At 40.8% G+C, this 21,922-nt stretch overlaps 3 protein-coding genes across 3 annotated transcripts in view; 1 reads left to right on the forward strand and 2 right to left on the reverse strand.

The window, feature by feature from the left end:
• ciz1a (cdkn1a interacting zinc finger protein 1a) overlaps positions 1 to 479 on the forward strand; it is a gene marked incomplete at its 3' end in the record, with an annotated part of 12,650 nt that extends 12,171 nt beyond the window's left edge. The window contains exon 16 of the mRNA XM_080743422.1: positions 171 to 479. Within this exon, the coding sequence (XP_080599548.1) occupies positions 171 to 479 (309 nt within the window). The remainder of the gene's footprint in view (positions 1 to 170) is intronic.
• A 4,602-nt stretch (positions 480 to 5,081) lies between these two features.
• Positions 5,082 to 6,932, reverse strand: LOC308299272 (bublin coiled-coil protein-like). The gene is made up of 2 exons (XM_080743015.1): positions 6,619 to 6,932; positions 5,082 to 5,696 (listed from the first exon to the last, which is right to left on the reverse strand). The coding sequence occupies exons 1-2, from the start codon at positions 6,692 to 6,694 to the stop codon at positions 5,464 to 5,466; spliced, it is 309 nt and encodes a 102-aa protein (XP_080599141.1). The 5' UTR covers positions 6,695 to 6,932; the 3' UTR covers positions 5,082 to 5,463.
• A 12,264-nt stretch (positions 6,933 to 19,196) lies between these two features.
• LOC308299434 (bublin coiled-coil protein-like) lies at positions 19,197 to 21,429 on the reverse strand. The gene is made up of 2 exons (XM_080743211.1): positions 21,116 to 21,429; positions 19,197 to 20,180 (listed from the first exon to the last, which is right to left on the reverse strand). The coding sequence occupies exons 1-2, from the start codon at positions 21,189 to 21,191 to the stop codon at positions 19,948 to 19,950; spliced, it is 309 nt and encodes a 102-aa protein (XP_080599337.1). The 5' UTR covers positions 21,192 to 21,429; the 3' UTR covers positions 19,197 to 19,947.
• Positions 21,430 to 21,922: the final 493 nt, after the last annotated feature.

A 21,922-nucleotide genomic window follows, 5' to 3' on the forward strand; every position in this document is an offset into this window, starting at 1 on the left:
CCACCACAGACTTGGATGGAAGTGGCAGCCACATCATCACTGACTCCAGTGAGGTTGATGATGTAAAGAGTAATAATCAGTTCATGCGGCCTACTGTTACCATCACCCGAGTGAGACTACCAAAAGACCGCCAGAGAAAAAAGAAACCAGAATCCACCTCAATGCCACAGAGTATCGACACCGCTGCTACAGCAAGTTCCAGCTCCACACACCCAGCTTTTGACCCTGTCACCACGATGGAGCATGCAGTGTCCCAGGCTTGTGTAGCTTGGGAGAGTTCATCTGAACTGTGTGAAGGGCCACTGTCACAAGCACTGGAGGCTGTTGAAGAGGCCACAGAACAGCAGGTTCAAGAAGCTTCTGTTTCACCAGAGGAGATTTCTGTACCAGAGAAGACTGTTGTACCAGAGAAGGCCAGTACAGGGAAGGCCAAAGCAACAAACAAAAGGAGGTCAGGCCGGGCAACATCAAGACGCTGAAGATCATATTGGTAAAAAAAGAAAAGAAAAAAAATAATACAATTGCTGCCTTAGGGCTTAGGCTACCCAACAAATGGTGTAACAGTCTCTATTAACGGTTTTATGAAGCAGACTGGCCTGTTTTTCAGTTATTTATATTTTAAGATTAACTTCACCCCAAGTCACATAATTCAGGAAACTTGTGTTGCAGTGGCCTCTACAGGTTGAAACTTTCAACTAGGTTACACTGCTGGTAACCTCGCCTACCAGGCTTTCTGGGGGAAAGCCTGGTGTTCGTTCACAACAGCCGTTTGGTTTCCGCTAAAGCGCGGAAACCACTAGAAGAAGTGGCGTCGCTTTGATTTAGTTCCCTCCGTTTGTTTCCCCAATCCCTATTAAAATGCTGGAGCAGCCTAGTGTAGTCTTGCCAGTCGCTAACAGTTGGACAAAAAGATGCATATACCAAACAAATTTTTCAAAAGCAAAACTACTCCGCATCAAGGAGGTTATTAGGTAGGCCCTAAAAGTATGTCCTTGAGCGCAGGAGAATATTTTGGGTTAAAACTGAATCCGGTTTGATCTTTCCAGCAAATTGTAGTCCTTTGAGTACTACAACATGACGTGTTGTGGTTTCCGCTCCAGACCGGTTACAACCCCAAAAGGTGAAGTGACCCCAGACTACACTACTGGCCATACCCCTACATCTATCTACATGACACCTGAAAAACATCTATTAACTATTACATCGTTATTGGGTTGTGGCCAGCATTGCCAGGTAGAGGGCAGAACTTATGGGGTGGGATGGGCTGTTGGGGCTTGCTCAGGGGCACTTCGACTCGTATACTCCCTGGGAGTCCCTTTAGGCAAATGCGAGACATTCTGATTACCAGACGGCCTCGGCCACTCTACACATTAAAGTTACGGTCACCCCCCAACCTAGTTGAAAGTTCCTACCTTCTCCACTAAGTGCATCAAGTCTACGATGAAAAGTATACAGTACTAGCTCAGACCTGTCACCTAATGCGAGATATGATTAACCACATGGACCCTATGGAAGAATAGGCGAACACATATTGAAAATAGCAGATCTGGATAGCAAGCTCATAACGTGTCGTATTGCGTTGTTAGCTTGTAGATGGGCTATTTTTGCAACAAGCTCAAGGCGTGTTGCAATGTGGTGTGTTTTGAGCTATATTTATGGATTGTTGTTCTTTCAATGAATTTGCCTAAATCTAGGATGCCAGGGTTAGTACGTGTGGTTAACAAGATCCAGGAGAAACCTTTCATTGGTTCATGTCATACCCTGGTGGTCTGGCATAATCCATTGATGTACGACAATTTCCCAAAGCATACTATGGTTTGTTTGATTTTCAAAGAAGCCATTCAATTCCATAAATGTTAGTAGCCTACATGGGGGAAAAAAAGTCTTGGTCAAAGTTTGTTATTGTTGTGTTTTAATTATTTAAGTGTGAATATAAAAAGTAAGTGCAAAAATAGTCCCTGCAGAATTTATGAACAGAATTTAATTGTCCATGACTAATTGCTTTAGATTGTTAGTTTGTTACACAAATGTACTTCTAATGGTTTCGAAGGATGTGGTGCAATCCACAGCTCCTCCTGGCTTAGTGTTCAAAGTGTGTTTGAGCAAGACACTGAACCATGACTGCTCCCTGGGTGCTGTTCAATAGTGCCCGCGGCTCCTAATTGCTAGGATGAGTTAAATGCAGAGGACAAATTCCTGGTGTGTGCAAATGTACTTGACCAATAATACAACAACAATAACGCTTCAATATGGGATACTCTCCATTTCAAATAGTTATTTTAGTCCTTTGGACCATTTGGTATCTTTACCGTTGTTGGAGAGATGGTTGGAGGATTTTTTTTTATGGGTAGTATTAGGACAGCTGTGAACTCTGCTAGTTCTGTGACAGATGCAAATAAAAGCCCGTCTGAAATCACATGAGCAAAGGCTCAGTAGCGTAATTTTCTTTCTGCCGCAGGGACAGGAATCCTGGACTTCAGCTTTAGTAGTCATACATTTTCATTTGAAAATGTCTAAACAAAATGCGGTGTACTGTAGATTGTAAAAAATGAATCTGTAGAAAATTATGGAGGCGTTGTTGATTGACTGGCTGCTTGTGAAAGCTGTGATGTAAGGCCAGGATCTCTGTTTTGTCAGTTTTCTTGCTGAATTATTTTTTCTTTTATTGGAAAACGTACTTGAATACCTTTCTCTTTGTACGGAAGAGGATTAGGGCCACTTGAAAATGTTATTGGAGTTCTGAGATTAAAGTCAGAATTTCTCAGAAGTCTGAGAATAAATTCAGGAATTATGGAATGGCATTATTTAATCTCGGAATTCTGAACTTCTCTTACTTTGTTTCTTACTCGCCACTGCTAAACTGTTGAGCTTGGCTACTTTTTCAGTATGATGAGCTACATTTGTGTTCCAATCTGATGTAGCAAATAAAAACAACAAAAACAGAACATCCATTATGAATGTATTATTTGATGGATACATTTATGAACACCGAATATCTTCATGGTGATATTGTTACTTTTTCCTTTCTTTTTTTTCCAGGAGATTTCGATTCTTAGTAGTAGTTTTGATCATTTCAAATTATTTGGGGTTTAAAACAGGAATATTTTGTTCCATGTGAATTGTAATAACTAGTCCCATGCCCTTAAATTCATAATGAAAATTTACCAGTTAGGCCTATACAGTATTACAATATACATTTTCTTTGTAATGCCATGTTTAATTTGTCTTTTAAGTACTATCCACCAGGCACTGAGTTGACCAAAGTTTTTATTTCCCAATCCTGCTAGTTGAAGTTGTAGTAGTAGACTAACCTTTTAGAAGGAACATGTTTCTTTCCCATTATGATTCAATGCATTGTCTACTTGACATCGACAATGCAGATGTTGAAGTTGTATTTCATCCCTAATATTTTTTTACATGACCACATTTGCGGGTTTTGAGATTTCCTGTAAAAAGAAATACCTAATATTTCCTGGATTGCACGCAATGACATGCTTGGACATACATCTACACCACAAAAATAGCATTGTATTAGAGTAAACAATCCTAAACCCCAAACTAAGCTCACAATGTGTCGCAAATGCAACACGTTGTGAGCTCATAGATGTATTTCTGACACGCAACACCATCATACGATGGAGCATAAATTAGGCAATTAACATCACTTCTATCATTGTAACATGTGGGCTTTATTGACTGAGATGTCATAGTTCATACCCTGATAATAGAGAAGTATTTCTTGTAACTATAATAAACTAAGTTGAACTGTGTAGTCAATAATCATCCCTTTTAGTCACGGTGTCAACTCACTCACACCGTGTCATACTACGTAGTTTGTTCTGAGGAAAATGTAGGAAAAATTTAGTAAATTGTGCAAAGCCGAAGGGAAGAGACCAGCGTATGTAGCACGGAAGATATATATTTTTGTATCTTGCTGAAGAAGAAAAGGGCATCTAAACGACATTTCCAAGCTGTATGTTTTTTACCGTATTTTTATTCAGCCACTGACAAAACAGATTGTTTTCTAACTGCTGAAAGTTCCATGTATTTTTAGATGTTTATTTTCTGTATTTGGGTCTTTTCATTTAATATTAAACATTTGACAGTTGCCTCACCCTAATACTTGCAATTCTTTAATTTAAATTGTTGGTGTATCTTTAATATGCCAGCAACAGGGCCGTTGTTGCAATCTTCTTTCATTCGCAACAACATTCTGGCTGGTGATTAAATGAGGTAGACATAATGAAATGGCAGAGAAATGAAGATGAAATAAGACCATATTGGATTTTTTTTTTTCTCAAGGATTTACCTCAAACTTCACTCTCAAGACAGACAGTATCAGTGAACTAGGCAGAAGTAGTACTTTATGCTATTGAAGGCCTGAACAATCTTGCTCCTTTTAGTTTTGTTGCACCTCTAAAAGCAGGCCAATTTACATTATTCCTTTTGGTCCATAGATTTTTGTGACATAAAATTTACGGCATAGTTCAAACCTCAGCCAGAAAAAACACTGAAAATGTCTGTTAGTTTGTTCAGGATCTTTGAAAAACTTGAAACTGATGTGACTAGCAGATGAGTTTGCAATCAGCATAACATAAATTACACTTGTTAATATCTTGTTTTGTGGATATTTTGTTGAAAAATACAAGTTAATAAGAATCATTTATCGACATGGCTTTGTTTTAATTATCCAAAACTCAATGCAAAATTTCTATTAGAAATCTGCATTTGGAAACCCATGACAGCAGTAACACAACACCATGAACATTTTCAGAATGCTTCATTAATGTGAATAAACCAAAACAATAAATAAGAAAAATAGTCTAGCAGACTAGCAAACTGCATACACTCTGCGATAACTGTGTTGGCCTAAAAAGTGGCATTTATACTTTGTTACAAATGTGTCGCAGTGCATTTTGAGCTTGTAATTTGTCTATTTTCAGAGTGCAATGATCAAGCATTCTTGTGACCTACCACTATGGAATGGAGGTGACAATGGCCATGATGTAAGGCCAGGTAAGCAAAAGCCTGTCTGACTTGCCTAACTCCTAACAGAACGGTCACTCAGCATGTATGAAAGGTTATTTATTTATTCATATATATATAGTGTAAGTGTATATATATATTTTCAACAGCACGCACCAACATGTTGCCATAAAGGCAAACGGGCATGTAAGGGATGGACAAAATGCTACCTTTCTGAAAGGAACAGTCTGCAATAACATATACATGTAGACAAGGACAGAGAACCCCTATGTGGAATGTTATAGTAGATCTGAGATTTAAGAAAAAAATCATCTGGAAAAGAAAATGCAGCTATGGTACAATACATTCAGGGCATCTTAGACATGGGACACGTTAAGATACAGCATGTCACTGATCTATGGGTTCAATAAATGTATTTAATTGGTTATGGAATAACATCTATATATATAACAGCGACTGAACACAGCCTTGCTGTATCTAATCTGGTCCTTGGTTTGGTTCCCTGATATCTTCGTCTGGTCCTCCATCGGTAGCTGGAGAGGAGTCCTCCTCTGTGTCCGGACTAACCAGCTTGGCTCTGAACTCCATCCTAGCCTGACGGTTGGATTCCAGAAGTTCGTGCAGTTTGCCGTTCAGACTGTCATTACGTTCCTCTAAATCATCCAGGCAGGAGTTAATCTGATCCAGCATGGCGTTGATGGAAGCATATTCTGTCACGGAAAAGAGGAAACGTTAAAGTGCAGTGTAAAACTGTGAAACAATTTAGTTGAGATGAAGCCATCATTGGCATACTGTATCCTGATTAAACAATGACCGTGACACAAGTCCCACTGATGTCAATTACCAAGTAAACCATGAGTTTGTTTTACTGAATAGTGGATAAGGTTAGAAATAACATTTAGGGTTAGGCATAGTTTTACTGAGGTTACGTTTAGGAATAGGGGTAGGTTTTGGCACCATTTGACTGAGGTTAAGGTTAGGAATAAGGTAGGCTACAGGATTTGTGCCCGGGGTGACTGTGTTTTGGTATTCTTAGAGAGAGATGTACTGCAAACTGTAATGAAGGTGGTACTCTTATTTTGCTATTTCTATCACAAAGATGCACTAAAATGCATTAATTGAACGGGTTCCAGGGGCCTCCTCTCCAGCTAAATGATTTAAGGGTTAGGAACCAAATGGACCCTTAGGGCTATGCCAAATTAACATTGAGGATTTAACAGTGTAGTTTAAGGTCTTTCTGTGATTAAATAATTGTATACATTGATTGATTGAATAATAAGGATACTTTAACAATTTGCAAATAGTACAGTTGTACTGGTACGATTATACAGTGATGCAAAAGCACAACACAAAAAGGGCTTGTTTCCATTGTGGTCCTGTGTATTCAATTCATCAAGACATTCAAAAATATCATCAACACTGTACAGTAAACTGTATGACCAGTCAAATGGATGAGTTCCGTGGATATCAATGGTAGAACGGTAGAGATTTAAGAGAGACACTAGAGTAAAGGCAATTGTTAATTCTCATGTTAAAATGTTTTCGATCTTCACACAGTTGACACAAGGGTGAGGATATTAAGGGATTTTAAGATTCAAGGTGACAGCAACATTACAGTAAACTAGATGGTACCTTCTTCGTTGAATTCATCATCGTCGATAATACCTTCATCTATCGAGATATCGGGATCTCCATTTGGTCCAGACATTTCTGAGGTTTAATACGGGTTTATAACAGATCCTGTTTGTGTTTAATCTTGGACACCACCGTGTAGGATGTTTAGTTTGTTCATATGCTGCCCCTGTCGGCTTTATTTTCATCAAACTACATGACAATGGATCCAACAAACTAAAGCAGAGCAATTGAGAAACCACGCAAACAAAGACAAACTGTGTAATCCATAGAAATGTGGATGTTAGTGAATCAGTCAAGATCGAGGAGCTTATTTGTTGTTCGCAAGAAGAATCATGGGATTATAAACACCCTTTTACTTTACTTAGTCTTATTTTCACAATTGTTTGAAATGTAATTCTATGAACTTCTTTCCATCAGGGTCAAATTTTTTAATTCCGGTAGCTGGCTTCCTTTGTCGCCTCTGCAAAAGGTTCTATAATTTTCAATCTCCGGGTCTACACTCCCACTGCAAGTCCTTGAAGCATTTTCAAAACCTCAAGGTTAGTCTCTTAAGACTTTATTACAGTAACTTGATTTAGGGCCAGTAGAGGTTACCAGGGACGTGCTGGGCCTCTGATTCAGCTCGGGAAATAGAGTTGGGAGAGGCCCTCATTGCGCGCTACTCAAAGATTTGCCATTTCAGATCATGGCAAGTGACAAGCCAGTGGGACAATGACATGAGTTATATTTCGTTGTTTTCGGGTGTTTTGTATTTATCATTTTAAAAATGATTTAAACTAGTGAAAACAGCCGATCTACAAGCACACAATGCCTCGCAAGTACATTTTATAGATGATAAATACAAAACGGTTTTGGACATACAAGGTTTCCACCCGACAACGACTATATGCTATAAATATAAGGTGCTGGGAGTGAAAATTATAATGTAGGGGTGCCTCGGATTAAAAAAATATTCATGGGGTGCCCTGAGACAAAAAAGTTTGGGAACCCCTGACACAGGGCTTAAGTGGTTAAAGTACAACAACATCTACACTCAGAATATACACAGACACAGCCTATAGATACTGTGTATAGGTCATTACATTTTTCTCAAAATGATTTTTGTTTTTACATTGTGAAATGATTTAAAAAATGTTGCCAAAAAGAGAGAGAGAGAAAAAAAATGCTGACATTGACGTGACTCCTTTCTAAATAATAGGACTTGTTATTGCATTGGGTTCCGCCCTCTGTTCAACTCAGTGAGTTGAGAATGGAAACACTGCCCTCATGTGGATTCTTTCATATCACACTGTAACACTGTTAGTGAACAAACACTCGGTGGGAAGGATTCCTGTCACAATATAGAGCCGTTTAACACTGTTACTGAACAAGCACTCTATAGCAATGATTACTGCAGCAGCGGCAGCAGTGTTGTTTCTCCAACACAGACTGGTTGGACTTCCTGGTCAGGTGAGCAGGCTGGGTGTGAATTCCTTGGCTACAGCGACATCTGTTGATGGGGACCTACTGATTGGTTTTATTTCACCAGACTCTACCTAGCTCCAGTGGGTTGGGGCGGCCGCGGCCGCTTCGCGGCCGCTGCCAGAGCACGCAGTCCGGCTTGGGTGCCCTCCGAGACCTCGGTGTCTGAGTCTGGAGCTCTGTGAAAAAAAAGAAAAAAGAAAAAAAGCCAGCTGCTGAGCGGGCGTGCGTGCGTGCGTGCGTGCTTGCGTGCGTGCGTTCAGTGCAATGTGAATGCATGTGACCAATTGATAGGAAGATAGATAGATACGTAATAAACATGAACTAAAAGGAGATCCCAGTAATGTTTTTGGCTTATTTCCACAGGGAAGTCATTCATGAATGAACGAATTATTGATATAGGACTGTCATAGGTACAGTGTCATTGACAGTACAGTTCACTGGTACAAGGTCAACTAAAAGGTGATCCTAGAAAAGACTAAGTCAGGGGGAAACAATTTAAAAAATAAAACAATAAAAACAGCCGATCTACAAGGCTGCATGTGGGCTTGTGGATCAGCTGTTTTGGGTAAATGTGGGTTTGTATTGATCCCTTTATCGAGTGATTGATTGAAGACTTTACGACAAGTTTCATGACAGTACAGTTCACTGGTACAAGCTCAACTAAAAGGAGCTTTATTTATTGAATGAATTATTTCCCTGTCTCCACACCAGGCCCAACTGCGCCGCCACTGACTGATAAATTGCGACCGTCGGGTCGCAGTTACTATCGAAACCTCGACCGGCTGTCTGTCTGTCCGTCACACTTTTGCCCTGCTCATATCTCTGCAACCGCTGCCCCGATCCGTGCCAAATTTGGCACACACAGTCCTTGCCTGCCAAACTACGATTCTCACATGGCCCTCCTCTTCTAGCGCCACCATGAGGCCAAAACTCATTCTGGACACTGCTCCTACAAATCTTGCCCTAAAATCACACAAATCGGTACACACTTGCTCTACGCTCATGTCATCAACATGGATCTGTCCCATGTAGCGCCACCTTCAGGCCGATTTTTTTAAACCCATTTTTGGACACTACTTCTACAGATTTTGCCCTAAAATCACGCAAATCGCTACGCAGTCAGTATATATTAGGGAGTCTTACTGGTTTAATTATTTATTTCCCGACTATGTTTCCGAGACTGATTATTTATTTATTTATTTCCCGACTATGTTTCCGAGACTGATTATTTATTTATTTATTTATTTCCTGACTGTTTCCGAGACTGATTATTTATGTAATTAATTATTTATTTATTTCCGCCCCTGGACTCCGCCCCCCCCAGGCGTCTGCCTATCGATCGGCTGGGCTTTAAAGAGCCATAACTCCGTTTTGCAGCGTGCTACCGTCTCCAAACTCGCTTTCTGGCTTCTCGTGTTACTGGTATTAAATACCACATACAAGCTCACGGAAGCTCCATCCAACTTCTGCGCAATGCATTATGGGATGTTGGAAAGTTGTGGATACTAGCAACAGAGTATTTAAATAAATAAATAAATAAATATATAATGAATGAACGAACACATGAATAAATAAATAAATAAACAAAGAAAGTGTGTGTGTGTGTGTGTGCATGCATGCATGCGTGCGTGCGTGCGTGCGTAATTACTGCCTCCTCGTTAAGAACCCCACACATTTAGGCAAATTCTTTCTTTCTTTCTTCCTTCCTTCCTTCCTTCCTTCCTTCCTTCCTGTAAATGAGGCCGCATGACAAGCGTTCTCGTCACCGCGCTGACGGGGTAATTACACGCAAATACAAGGGGTGGAGTCGAACTTAACGAGTGGGCGTGGTTTCAACTACAAGCTCACAACGCGTCACATCAAGACGCGTTGTGAGCTTGTAGATCTGCTATTAACGAGTGGGCGTGGTTTCAACAAGAGGGAGGACTCTGACTTAACGAGTGGGCCTAACGTAATGAGTTTTGTGGGCGTCGCACGCATTAATTATGTAAATTAAGCCGACTTATGCAAATGGGGGGGCGGGGCATGGTTTGGAAATGCATTTGGGTATGGTTCGCATACATTATGCTCGCATACATTATGCTAATGAGGGCGTTAAGGTGGGTTTCCCAGCGCGTAAAAAATGCAGACGACCGTATGTAAATGAAGGGGAGGAGCTTAGTCGACGTATGCAAATTGGGGGCGGGGCATGGTTTGGAAATGCGTTTGGGTATGGTTCGCATACATTATGCTCGCATACATTATGCTAATGAGGGCGTTAAGGTGGGTTTCCCAGCGCGTAAAAAATGCAGACGACCGTATGTAAATGAAGGGGAGGAGCTTAGTCGACGTATGAAAATTGGGGGCGGTGCATGGTTTGGAAATGTGTGTGGGTGTGGTTCGCATAAATTATGCTAATGAGGCTGTTAAGTGGCGTTTCCCAGCGCGTAAAATATGCAGACGACCGTATGTAAATGAAGGGGAGGAGCTTAGGCGACGTATGCAAATTGGGGGCGGGGCATGGTTTGGAAATGCGTGTGGGCGTGGTTTGCAGACATTATGCTCGCATACATTATGCTAATGAGGGCGTTAAGGTGGGTTTCCCAGCGCGTAAAAAATGCAGACGACCGTATGTAAATGAAGGGGAGGAGCTTAGTCGACGTATGAAAATTGGGGCGGGGCATGGTTTGGAAATGCGTTTGGGTGTGGTTCGCATACATTATGCTAATGAGGGTGTTAAGGTAGGTTTCCCAGCGCGTAAAAAATGTAGATGACCGTATGTAAATGAAGGGGAGGAGCTTAGTCGACGTATGCAAATTGGGGGCGGGGCATGGTTTGTAAATGCGTGTGGGCGTGGTTTGCAGACATTATGCTCGCATACATTATGCTAATGAGGGCGTTAAGGTGGGTTTCCCAGCGCGTAAAAAATGCAGACGACCGTATGTAAATGAAGGGGAGGAGCTTAGTCGACGTATGAAAATTGGGGCGGGGCATGGTTTGGAAATGCGTTTGGGTGTGGTTCGCATACATTATGCTAATGAGGGTGTTAAGGTAGGTTTCCCAGCGCGTAAAAAATGTAGATGACCGTATGTAAATGAAGGGGAGGAGCTTAGTCGACGTATGCAAATTGGGGGCGGGGCATGGTTTGGAAATGCATTTGGGTATGGTTCGCATACATTATGCTCGCATACATTATGCTAATGAGGGCGTTAAGGTGGGTTTCCCAGCGCGTAAAAAATGCAGACGACCGTATGTAAATGAAGGGGAGGAGCTTAGTCGACGTATGCAAATTGGGGGCGGGGCATGGTTTGGAAATGCGTTTGGGTATGGTTCGCATACATTATGCTCGCATACATTATGCTAATGAGGGCGTTAAGGTGGGTTTCCCAGCGCGTAAAAAATGCAGACGACCGTATGTAAATGAAGGGGAGGAGCTTAGTCGACGTATGAAAATTGCGGGCGGTGCATGGTTTGGAAATGTGTGTGGGTGTGGTTCGCATAAATTATGCTAATGAGGCTGTTAAGTGGCGTTTCCCAGCGCGTAAAATATGCAGACGACCGTATGTAAATGAAGGGGAGGAGCTTAGGCGACGTATGCAAATTGGGGGCGGGGCATGGTTTGGAAATGCGTGTGGGCGTGGTTTGCAGACATTATGCTCGCATACATTATGCTAATGAGGGCGTTAAGGTGGGTTTCCCAGCGCGTAAAAAATGCAGACGACCGTATGTAAATGAAGGGGAGGAGCTTAGTCGACGTATGAAAATTAGGGCGGGGCATGGTTTGGAAATGCGTTTGGGTGTGGTTCGCATACATTATGCTAATGAGGGTGTTAAGGTAGGTTTCCCAGCGCGTAAAAAATGTAGATGACCGTATGTAAATGAAGGGGAGGAGCTTAGTCGACGTATGCAAATTGGGGGCGGGGCATGGTTTGGAAATGCATTTGGGTATGGTTCGCATACATTATGCTCGCATACATTATGCTAATGAGGGCGTTAAGGTGGGTTCCCCAGCGCGTAAAAAATGCAGACGACCGTATGTAAATGAAGGGGAGGAGCTTAGTCGACGTATGAAAATTGGGGCGGGGCATGGTTTGGAAATGCGTTTGGGTGTGGTTCGCATACATTATGCTCGCATACATTATGCTAATGAGGGTGTTAAGGTAGGTTTCCCAGCGCGTAAAAAATGCAGACGACCGTATGTAAATGAAGGGGAGGAGCTTAGTCGACGTATGAAAATTGGGGCTGGTGCATGGTTTGGAAATGCGTGTGGGCATGTTGCGCATACATTATGCTTGCATACATTATGCTAATGAGGGCGTTAAGGTGGGTTTCCCAGGGCTTAAAAAATACAGATGACCGTAGTGAGCATTCGTTCCACGAACGCATTCATTCAATGAATGAATGAATAAATAAATAAAGTGCACGTGCACACACGTGTGTGCGTGCTTGCGTGCGTGCGTGCGTGCGTGCGAGCGAGCGAGCGAACGAACGCACGTGCACACACGCACGCACGCACGCACGCACGCACGCACACTTTATTATTTATTCATTCATTCACGCACGCACACACGCATGCACACTTTATTTTTTAATTAATTCATGAATACAGCCTGCGATATGCGTGAAATCTTGCAAGCACATTCCCACTAGGTCAAGGAACAGATGCCTCCCTTCTCACATTGGCCTGTTATAGCGCCACCAGCGGGTCAACTTTTGCATAACACATTTTTGGAACAAAATGCCTCAAATCATGCATGCAGCTAATTTCAGTAACGTCAAAGAGAGCACTGCCTGCGATCTTGACATTTTGTACTTTTATAGACATTGTTTTCTGGCTTGAAGCGAGCCCACAATTGTTTCGAAGGAACAATATTTTCTAGTTTCCATATGATATGCACATGTATTCAGGGGGGTAACTACCGCTGACGCAGCTGACGCATGCGCATTAGGGCCCGGGACGTCCAGGGGCACACGCAGGTGGAGGAGAAAAAATAAATAATCTAATAATAACAATGTATACAGACGGAGCCGCTTCTGTCCTGATCTGTTGCATTTCCTGTAGTAGGCTGCTACCATTTCAAAATAAAACATGTGTTGAATGATCACTTTACAAATATCCAATACAATGACTCTTGTTTTGAAATGTCCACTGGTATGACAGGAAGCTATGACAGGGCCCCTTAGTGCTGCTGACGGAACACAGGCTGAAGAGACGTTCTGAACTTCTGAAGTAAAAACAACACTCTCGGGCATTATGGAATATAAAGTTTCAACACACGACTTTGGGGAACAGTTAATATTTGCCATGCTCTCTAAAACCAAGACACTGTGGAATATGGAACAAAACGTGCCCAACTGGTCTTGTTGTTGTCATCCACCTTACTTTAGCAGGTGAGTTAAGTAATTAATATAAATAATGCTGGTTTGCAGTGATGCATCACTGTCAATTAAACTGTGTGCTGTCATTAATGTAGGCCTAGTTGTCTTAATGGATGATATTTATAATGCTGTTTTGGAAAAACGGCGTGGTGATGTTTGTAGTGTGAAGACTAATGTCAGAGTTGTTGTGTTGGAGTGCCATAGGGAAGAGTTCATTAGCACCACAGAGAGATGGAGACAGTGAGACACTACTTGGTTGGGCTACATATTGTCATGAATTAGATGGCGAGTGTGTTGATGTCTTCTGTTGGAGCCTGGTGTCCCGCATTTGCGCTGTCTGCATTTGCGCTGTAGAAAAAAGGTGGTGGTGGTTGTTGTTGTTGTTGTTGTTGTTGTTGTTGTTGTTGTTGTGGGGCACTTGGTGAAAATCTCGCATCGGGGCACACCGGGGGCTAGTTTCGCCACTGTGTATGTCCAAAAAAAAAAATGATTTAAACTAGTCAAAACAGACGATCTACAAGCACACAACGCCTCGCACTGTAGATCTGCTGTTTTCACTACTTTTTGTGCAAACAGTAAAATTTTTACTTTTGTGCAAACAGTTTCATTTTTTCCTAATGGCCCGGCCTGGACCGACCGATAATGAACCGGCCGTTCGGGAGTTGTCCCGCTTTTCCCAATGGCCAGCACGTCCCTGGAGGTTACACATTTCTCCCACATTAAAGGAGTGTCTTTGTTGTTATTGCAAAGTACTATTATATAGCATATAGGTGTTATTGTTTTGTTTTAATTGTTTTGATAAGCTGCTATAGTACATGCCTCTTTGTGGTTCGGTAAAATTATTTTTATTGATTCAATGAATGTAATGTCTCAAACCATTCCAGATCTCTAAATGCACGTGTGCGTATGACACTAACATACATTTATGTACTGTACATCAAGTTAGTTGTTATTCTAATACATTTACTTAAAAATAAACTGTGGTACTCTTTCACTTAATAGAAGTACAGAAGCCTGCACAACCAGCGGGTTTCATCAAAGTCCACTACAGCCTTTGCCTCTGAAGACCACCTCAGCTCTGTATCAGACACCACCACAGACTTGGATGGAAGTGGCAGCCACATCATCACTGACTCCAGTGAGGTTGATGATGTAAAGAGTAATAATCAGTTCATGCGGCCTACTGTTACCATCACCCGAGTGAGACTACCAAAAGACCGCCAGAGAAAAAAGAAACCAGAATCCACCTCAATGCCACAGAGTATCGACACCGCTGCTACAGCAAGTTCCAGCTCCACACACCCAGCTTTTGACCCTGTCACCACGATGGAGCATGCAGTGTCCCAGGCTTGTGTAGCTTGGGAGAGTTCATCTGAACTGTGTGAAGGGCCACTGTCACAAGCACTGGAGGCTGTTGAAGAGGCCACAGAACAGCAGGTTCAAGAAGCTTCTGTTTCACCAGAGGAGATTTCTGTACCAGAGAAGACTGTTGTACCAGAGAAGGCCAGTACAGGGAAGGCCAAAGCAACAAACAAAAGGAGGTCAGGCCGGGCAACATCAAGACGCTGAAGATCATATTGGTAAAAAAAGAAAAGAAAAAAAATAATACAATTGCTGCCTTAGGGCTTAGGCTACCCAACAAATGGTGTAACAGTCTCTATTAACGGTTTTATGAAGCAGACTGGCCTGTTTTTCAGTTATTTATATTTTAAGATTAACTTCACCCCAAGTCACATAATTCAGGAAACTTGTGTTGCAGTGGCCTCTACAGGTTGAAACTTTCAACTAGGTTACACTGCTGGTAACCTCGCCTACCAGGCTTTCTGGGGGAAAGCCTGGTGTTCGTTCACAACAGCCGTTTGGTTTCCGCTAAAGCGCGGAAACCACTAGAAGAAGTGGCGTCGCTTTGATTTAGTTCCCTCCGTTTGTTTCCCCAATCCCTATTAAAATGCTGGAGCAGCCTAGTGTAGTCTTGCCAGTCGCTAACAGTTGGACAAAAAGATGCATATACCAAACAAATTTTTCAAAAGCAAAACTACTCCGCATCAAGGAGGTTATTAGGTAGGCCCTAAAAGTATGTCCTTGAGCGCAGGAGAATATTTTGGGTTAAAACTGAATCCGGTTTGATCTTTCCAGCAAATTGTAGTCCTTTGAGTACTACAACATGACGTGTTGTGGTTTCCGCTCCAGACCGGTTACAACCCCAAAAGGTGAAGTGACCCCAGACTACACTACTGGCCATACCCCTACATCTATCTACATGACACCTGAAAAACATCTATTAACTATTACATCGTTATTGGGTTGTGGCCAGCATTGCCAGGTAGAGGGCAGAACTTATGGGGTGGGATGGGCTGTTGGGGCTTGCTCAGGGGCACTTCGACTCGTATACTCCCTGGGAGTCCCTTTAGGCAAATGCGAGACATTCTGATTACCAGACGGCCTCGGCCACTCTACACATTAAAGTTACGGTCACCCCCCAACCTAGTTGAAAGTTCCTACCTTCTCCACTAAGTGCATCAAGTCTACGATGAAAAGTATACAGTACTAGCTCAGACCTGTCACCTAATGCGAGATATGATTAACCACATGGACCCTATGGAAGAATAGGCGAACACATATTGAAAATAGCAGATCTGGATAGCAAGCTCATAACGTGTCGTATTGCGTTGTTAGCTTGTAGATGGGCTATTTTTGCAACAAGCTCAAGGCGTGTTGCAATGTGGTGTGTTTTGAGCTATATTTATGGATTGTTGTTCTTTCAATGAATTTGCCTAAATCTAGGATGCCAGGGTTAGTACGTGTGGTTAACAAGATCCAGGAGAAACCTTTCATTGGTTCATGTCATACCCTGGTGGTCTGGCATAATCCATTGATGTACGACAATTTCCCAAAGCATACTATGGTTTGTTTGATTTTCAAAGAAGCCATTCAATTCCATAAATGTTAGTAGCCTACATGGGGGAAAAAAAAGTCTTGGTCAAAGTTTGTTATTGTTGTGTTTTAATTATTTAAGTGTGAATATAAAAAGTAAGTGCAAAAATAGTCCCCGCAGAATTTATGAACAGAATTTAATTGTCCATGACTAATTGCTTTAGATTGTTAGTTTGTTACACAAATGTACTTCTAATGGTTTCGAAGGATGTGGTGCAATCCACAGCTCCTCCTGGCTTAGTGTTCAAAGTGTGTTTGAGCAAGACACTGAACCATGACTGCTCCCTGGGTGCTGTTCAATAGTGCCCGCGGCTCCTAATTGTTAGGATGACTTAAATGTACTTGACCAATAATACAACAACAATAAAGCTTCAATATGGGATACTCTCCATTTCAAATAGTTATTTTAGTCCTTTGGACCATTTGGCATCTTTACCGTTGTTGGAGAGATGGTTGGAGGATTTTTTTTTATGGGTATTATTAGGACAGCTGTGAACTCTGCTAGTTCTGTGACAGATGCAAATAAAAGCCCGTCTGAAATCACATGAGCAAAGGCTCAGTAGCTTAATTTTCTTTCTGCCGCAGGGACAGGAATCCTGGACTTCAGCTTTAGTAGTCATACATTTTCATTTGAAAATGTCTAAACAAAATGCGGTGTACTGTAGATTGTAAAAAATGAATCTGTAGAAAATTATGGAGGCGTTGTTGATTGACTGGCTGCTTGTGAAAGCTGTGATGTAAGGCCAGGATCTCTGTTTTGTCAGTTTTCTTGCTGAATTATTTTTTCTTTTATTGGAAAACGTACTTGAATACCTTTCTCTTTGTACGGAAGAGGATTAGGGCCACTTGAAAATGTTATTGGAGTTCTGAGATTAAAGTCAGAATTTCTCAGAAGTCTTGAGAATAAATTCAGGAATTATGGAATGGCATTATTTAATCTCGGAATTCTGAACTTCTCTTACTTTGTTTCTTACTCGCCACTGCTAAACTGTTGAGCTTGGCTACTTTTTCAGTATGATGAGCTACATTTGTGTTCCAATCTGATGTAGCAAATAAAAACAACAAAAACAGAACATCCATTATGAATGTATTATTTGATGGATACATTTATGAACACCGAATATCTTCATGGTGATATTGTTACTTTTTCCTTTCTTTTTTTCCAGGAGATTTCGATTCTTAGTAGTAGTTTTGATCATTTCAAATTATTTGGGGTTTAAAACAGGAATATTTTGTTCCATGTGAATTGTAATAACTAGTCCCATGCCCTTAAATTCATAATGAAAATGTACCAGTTAGGCCTATACAGTATCACAATATACATTTTCTTTGTAATGCCATGTTTAATTTGGCTTTTAAGTACTATCCACCAGGCACTGAGTTGACCAAAGTTTTTATTTCCCAATCCTGCTAGTTGAAGTTGTAGTAGTAGACTAACCTTTTAGAAGGAACATGTTTGTTTCCCATTATGATTCAATGCATTGTCTACTTGACATCGACAATGCAGATGTTGAAGTTGTATTTCATCCCTAATATTTTTTTACATGACCACATTTGCGGGTTTTGAGATTTCCTGTAAAAAGAAATACCTAATATTTTCCTGTATTGCACGCAATGACATGCTTGGACATACATCTACACCACAAAAATAGCATTGTATTAGAGTAAACAATCCTAAACCCCAAACTAAGCTCACAATGTGTCGCAGATGCAACACGTTGTGAGCTCATAGATGTATTTCTGACACGCAACACCATCATACGATGGAGCATAAATTAGGCAATTAACATCACTTCTATCATTGTAACATGTGGGCTTTATTGACTGAGATGTCATAGTTCATACCCTGATAATAGAGAAGTATTTCTTGTAACTATAATAAACTAAGTTGAACTGTGTAGTCAATAATCATCCCTTTTAGTCACGGTGTCAACTCACTCACACCGTGTCATACTACGTAGTTTGTTCTGAGGAAAATGTAGGAAAAATTTAGTAAATTGTGCAAAGCCGAAGGGAAGAGACCAGCGTATGTAGCACGGAAGATATATATTTTTGTATCTTGCTGAAGAAGAAAAGGGCATCTAAACGACATTTCCAAGCTGTATGTTTTTTACCGTATTTTTATTCAGCCACTGACAAAACAGATTGTTTTCTAACTGCTGAAAGTTCCATGTATTTTTAGATGTTTATTTTCTGTATTTGGGTCTTTTCATTTAATATTAAACATTTGACAGTTGCCTCACCCTAATACTTGCAATTCTTTAATTTAAATTGTTGGTGTATCTTTAATATGCCAGCAACAGGGCCGTTGTTGCAATCTTCTTTCATTCGCAACAACATTCTGGCTGGTGATTAAATGAGGTAGACATAATGAAATGAAATAAGACCATATTGGATTTTTTTTTTCTCAAGGATTTACCTCAAACTTCACTCTCAAGACAGACAGTATCAGTGAACTAGGCAGAAGTAGTACTTTATGCTATTGAAGGCCTGAACAATCTTGCTCCTTTTAGTTTTGTTGCACCTCTAAAAGCAGGCCAATTTACATTATTCCTTTTGGTCCATAGATCTTTGTGAAATAAAATTTACGGCATAGTTCAAACCTCAGCCAGAAAAAACACTGAAAATGTCTGTTAGTTTGTTCAGGATCTTTGAAAAACTTGAAACTGATGTGACTAGCAGATGAGTTTGCAATCAGCATAACATAAATTACACTTGTTAATATCTTGTTTTGTGGATATTTTGTTGAAAAATACAAGTTAATAAGAATCATTTATCGACATGGCTTTGTTTTAATTATCCAAAACTCAATGCAAAATTTCTATTAGAAATCTGCATTTGGAAACCCATGACAGCAGTAACACAACACCATGAACATTTTCAGAATGCTTCATTAATGTGAATAAACCAAAACAATAAATAAGAAAAATAGTCTAGCAGACTAGCAAACTGCATACACTCTGCGATAACTGTGTTGGCCTAAAAAGTGGCATTTATACTTTGTTACAAATGTGTCGCAGTGCATTTTGAGCTTGTAATTTGTCTATTTTCAGAGTGCAATGATCAAGCATTCTTGTGACCTCCTACCACTATGGAATGGAGGTGACAATGGCCATGATGTAAGGCCAGGTAAGCAAAAGCCTGTCTGACTTGCCTCCTAACAGAACGGTCACTCAGCATGTATGAAAGGTTATTTATTTATTCATATATATATAGTGTAAGTGTATATATATTCTCAACAGCACGCACCAACATGTTGCCATAAAGGCAAACGGGCATGTAAGGGATGGACAAAATGCTACCTTTCTGAAAGGAACAGTCTGCAATAACATATACATGTAGACAAGGACAGAGAACCCCTATGTGGAATGTTATAGTAGATCTGAGATTTAAGAAAAAAATCATCTGGAAAAGAAAATGCAGCTATGGTACAATACATTCAGGGCATCTTAGACATGGGACACGTTAAGATACAGCATGTCACTGATCTATGGGTTCAATAAATGTATTTAATTGGTTATGGAATAACATCTATATATATAACAGCGACTGAACACAGCCTTGCTGTATCTAATCTGGTCCTTGGTTTGGTTCCCTGATATCTTCGTCTGGTCCTCCATCGGTAGCTGGAGAGGAGTCCTCCTCTGTGTCCGGACTAACCAGCTTGGCTCTGAACTCCATCCTAGCCTGACGGTTGGATTCCAGAAGTTCGTGCAGTTTGCCGTTCAGACTGTCATTACGTTCCTCTAAATCATCCAGGCAGGAGTTAATCTGATCCAGCATGGCGTTGATGGAAGCATATTCTGTCACGGAAAAGAGGAAACGTTAAAGTGCAGTGTAAAACTGTGAAACAATTTAGTTGAGATGAAGCCATCATTGGCATACTGTATCCTGATTAAACAATGACCGTGACACAAGTCCCACTGATGTCAATTACCAAGTAAACCATGAGTTTGTTTTACTGAATAGTGGATAAGGTTAGAAATAACATATAGGGTTAGGCATAGTTTTACTGAGGTTACGTTTAGGAATAGGGGTAGGTTTTGGCACCATTTGACTGAGGTTAAGGTTAGGAATAAGGTAGGCTACAGGATTTGTGCCCGGGGTGACTGTGTTTTGGTATTCTTAGAGAGAGATGTACTGCAAACTGTAATGAAGGTGGTACTCTTATTTTGCTATTTCTATCACAAAGATGCACTAAAATGCATTAATTGAACGGGTTCCAGGGGCCTCCTCTCCAGCTAAATGATTTAAGGGTTAGGAACCAAATGGACCCTTAGGGCTATGCCAAATTAACATTGAGGATTTAACAGTGTAGTTTAAGGTCTTTCTGTGATTAAATAATTGTATACATTGATTGATTGAATAATGGATGTTAAAGGATACTTTAACAATTTGCAAATAGTACAGTTGTACTGGTACGATTATACAGTGATGCAAAAGCACAACACAAAAAGGGCTTGTTTCCATTGTGGTCCTGTGTATTCAATTCATCAAGACATTCAAAAATATCATCAACACTGTACAGTAAACTGTATGACCAGTCAAATGGATGAGTTCCGTGGATATCAATGGTAGAACGGTAGAGATTTAAGAGAGACACTAGACTAGAGTAAAGGCAATTGTTAATTCTCATGTTAAAATGTTTTCGATCTTCACACAGTTGACACAAGGGTGAGGATATTAAGGGATTTTAAGATTCAAGGTGACAGCAACATTACAGTAAACTAGATGGTACCTTCTTCGTTGAATTCATCATCGTCGATAATACCTTCATCTATCGAGATATCGGGATCTCCATTTGGTCCAGACATTTCTGAGGTTTAATACGGGTTTATAACAGATCCTGTTTGTGTTTAATCTTGGACACCACCGTGTAGGATGTTTAGTTTGTTCATATGCTGCCCCTGTCGGCTTTATTTTCATCAAACTACATGACAATGGATCCAACAAACTAAAGCAGAGCAATTGAGAAACCACGCAAACAAAGACAAACTGTGTAATCCATAGAAATGTGGATGTTAGTGAATCAGTCAAGATCGAGGAGCTTATTTGTTGTTCGCAAGAAGAATCATGGGATGTGTGTGTCAGTGTCAGCTGACTGAGGACCAGCGTCTGACCAAGTATGTGCCTTGTCTGCCTACAATAAATAAAATACATAAAAGACGAAATCATCATCCACACGACCACACACACATATATATGAGGCACTACATGAAATACGGGTTTAAATAGAATTTTGCATAACATTTCACATAAATGTAATGTGGTCTAACTGGTTAGTGGTTTCTTTTCAGCTGAACTGATCGCAGCATTAGTGATTTAATTATCACAAAATAAAATGTTCATTCACATTGAACTTGTTCTAAATCAAGCCTCATTGATGCTAATATAATCATGATGTTATGCAAACAAACAGGCTGGCTTTCTAAATCCTGATGTATACTCCGTCGTACGGTGGTGTCGCGCGCTGAAAGGGAAACAGGAAACAGTGGCATACGCCGTTTCCGTATCCGCTACTGTAGAAACCCTACAGCGCATGCGT

Source organism: Nannobrachium achirus, assembly GCF_963921795.1.
Source record: "Nannobrachium achirus genome assembly, chromosome: 15".
In the NCBI taxonomy this organism is placed as follows: Eukaryota; Metazoa; Chordata; class Actinopteri; order Myctophiformes; family Myctophidae; genus Nannobrachium; species Nannobrachium achirus.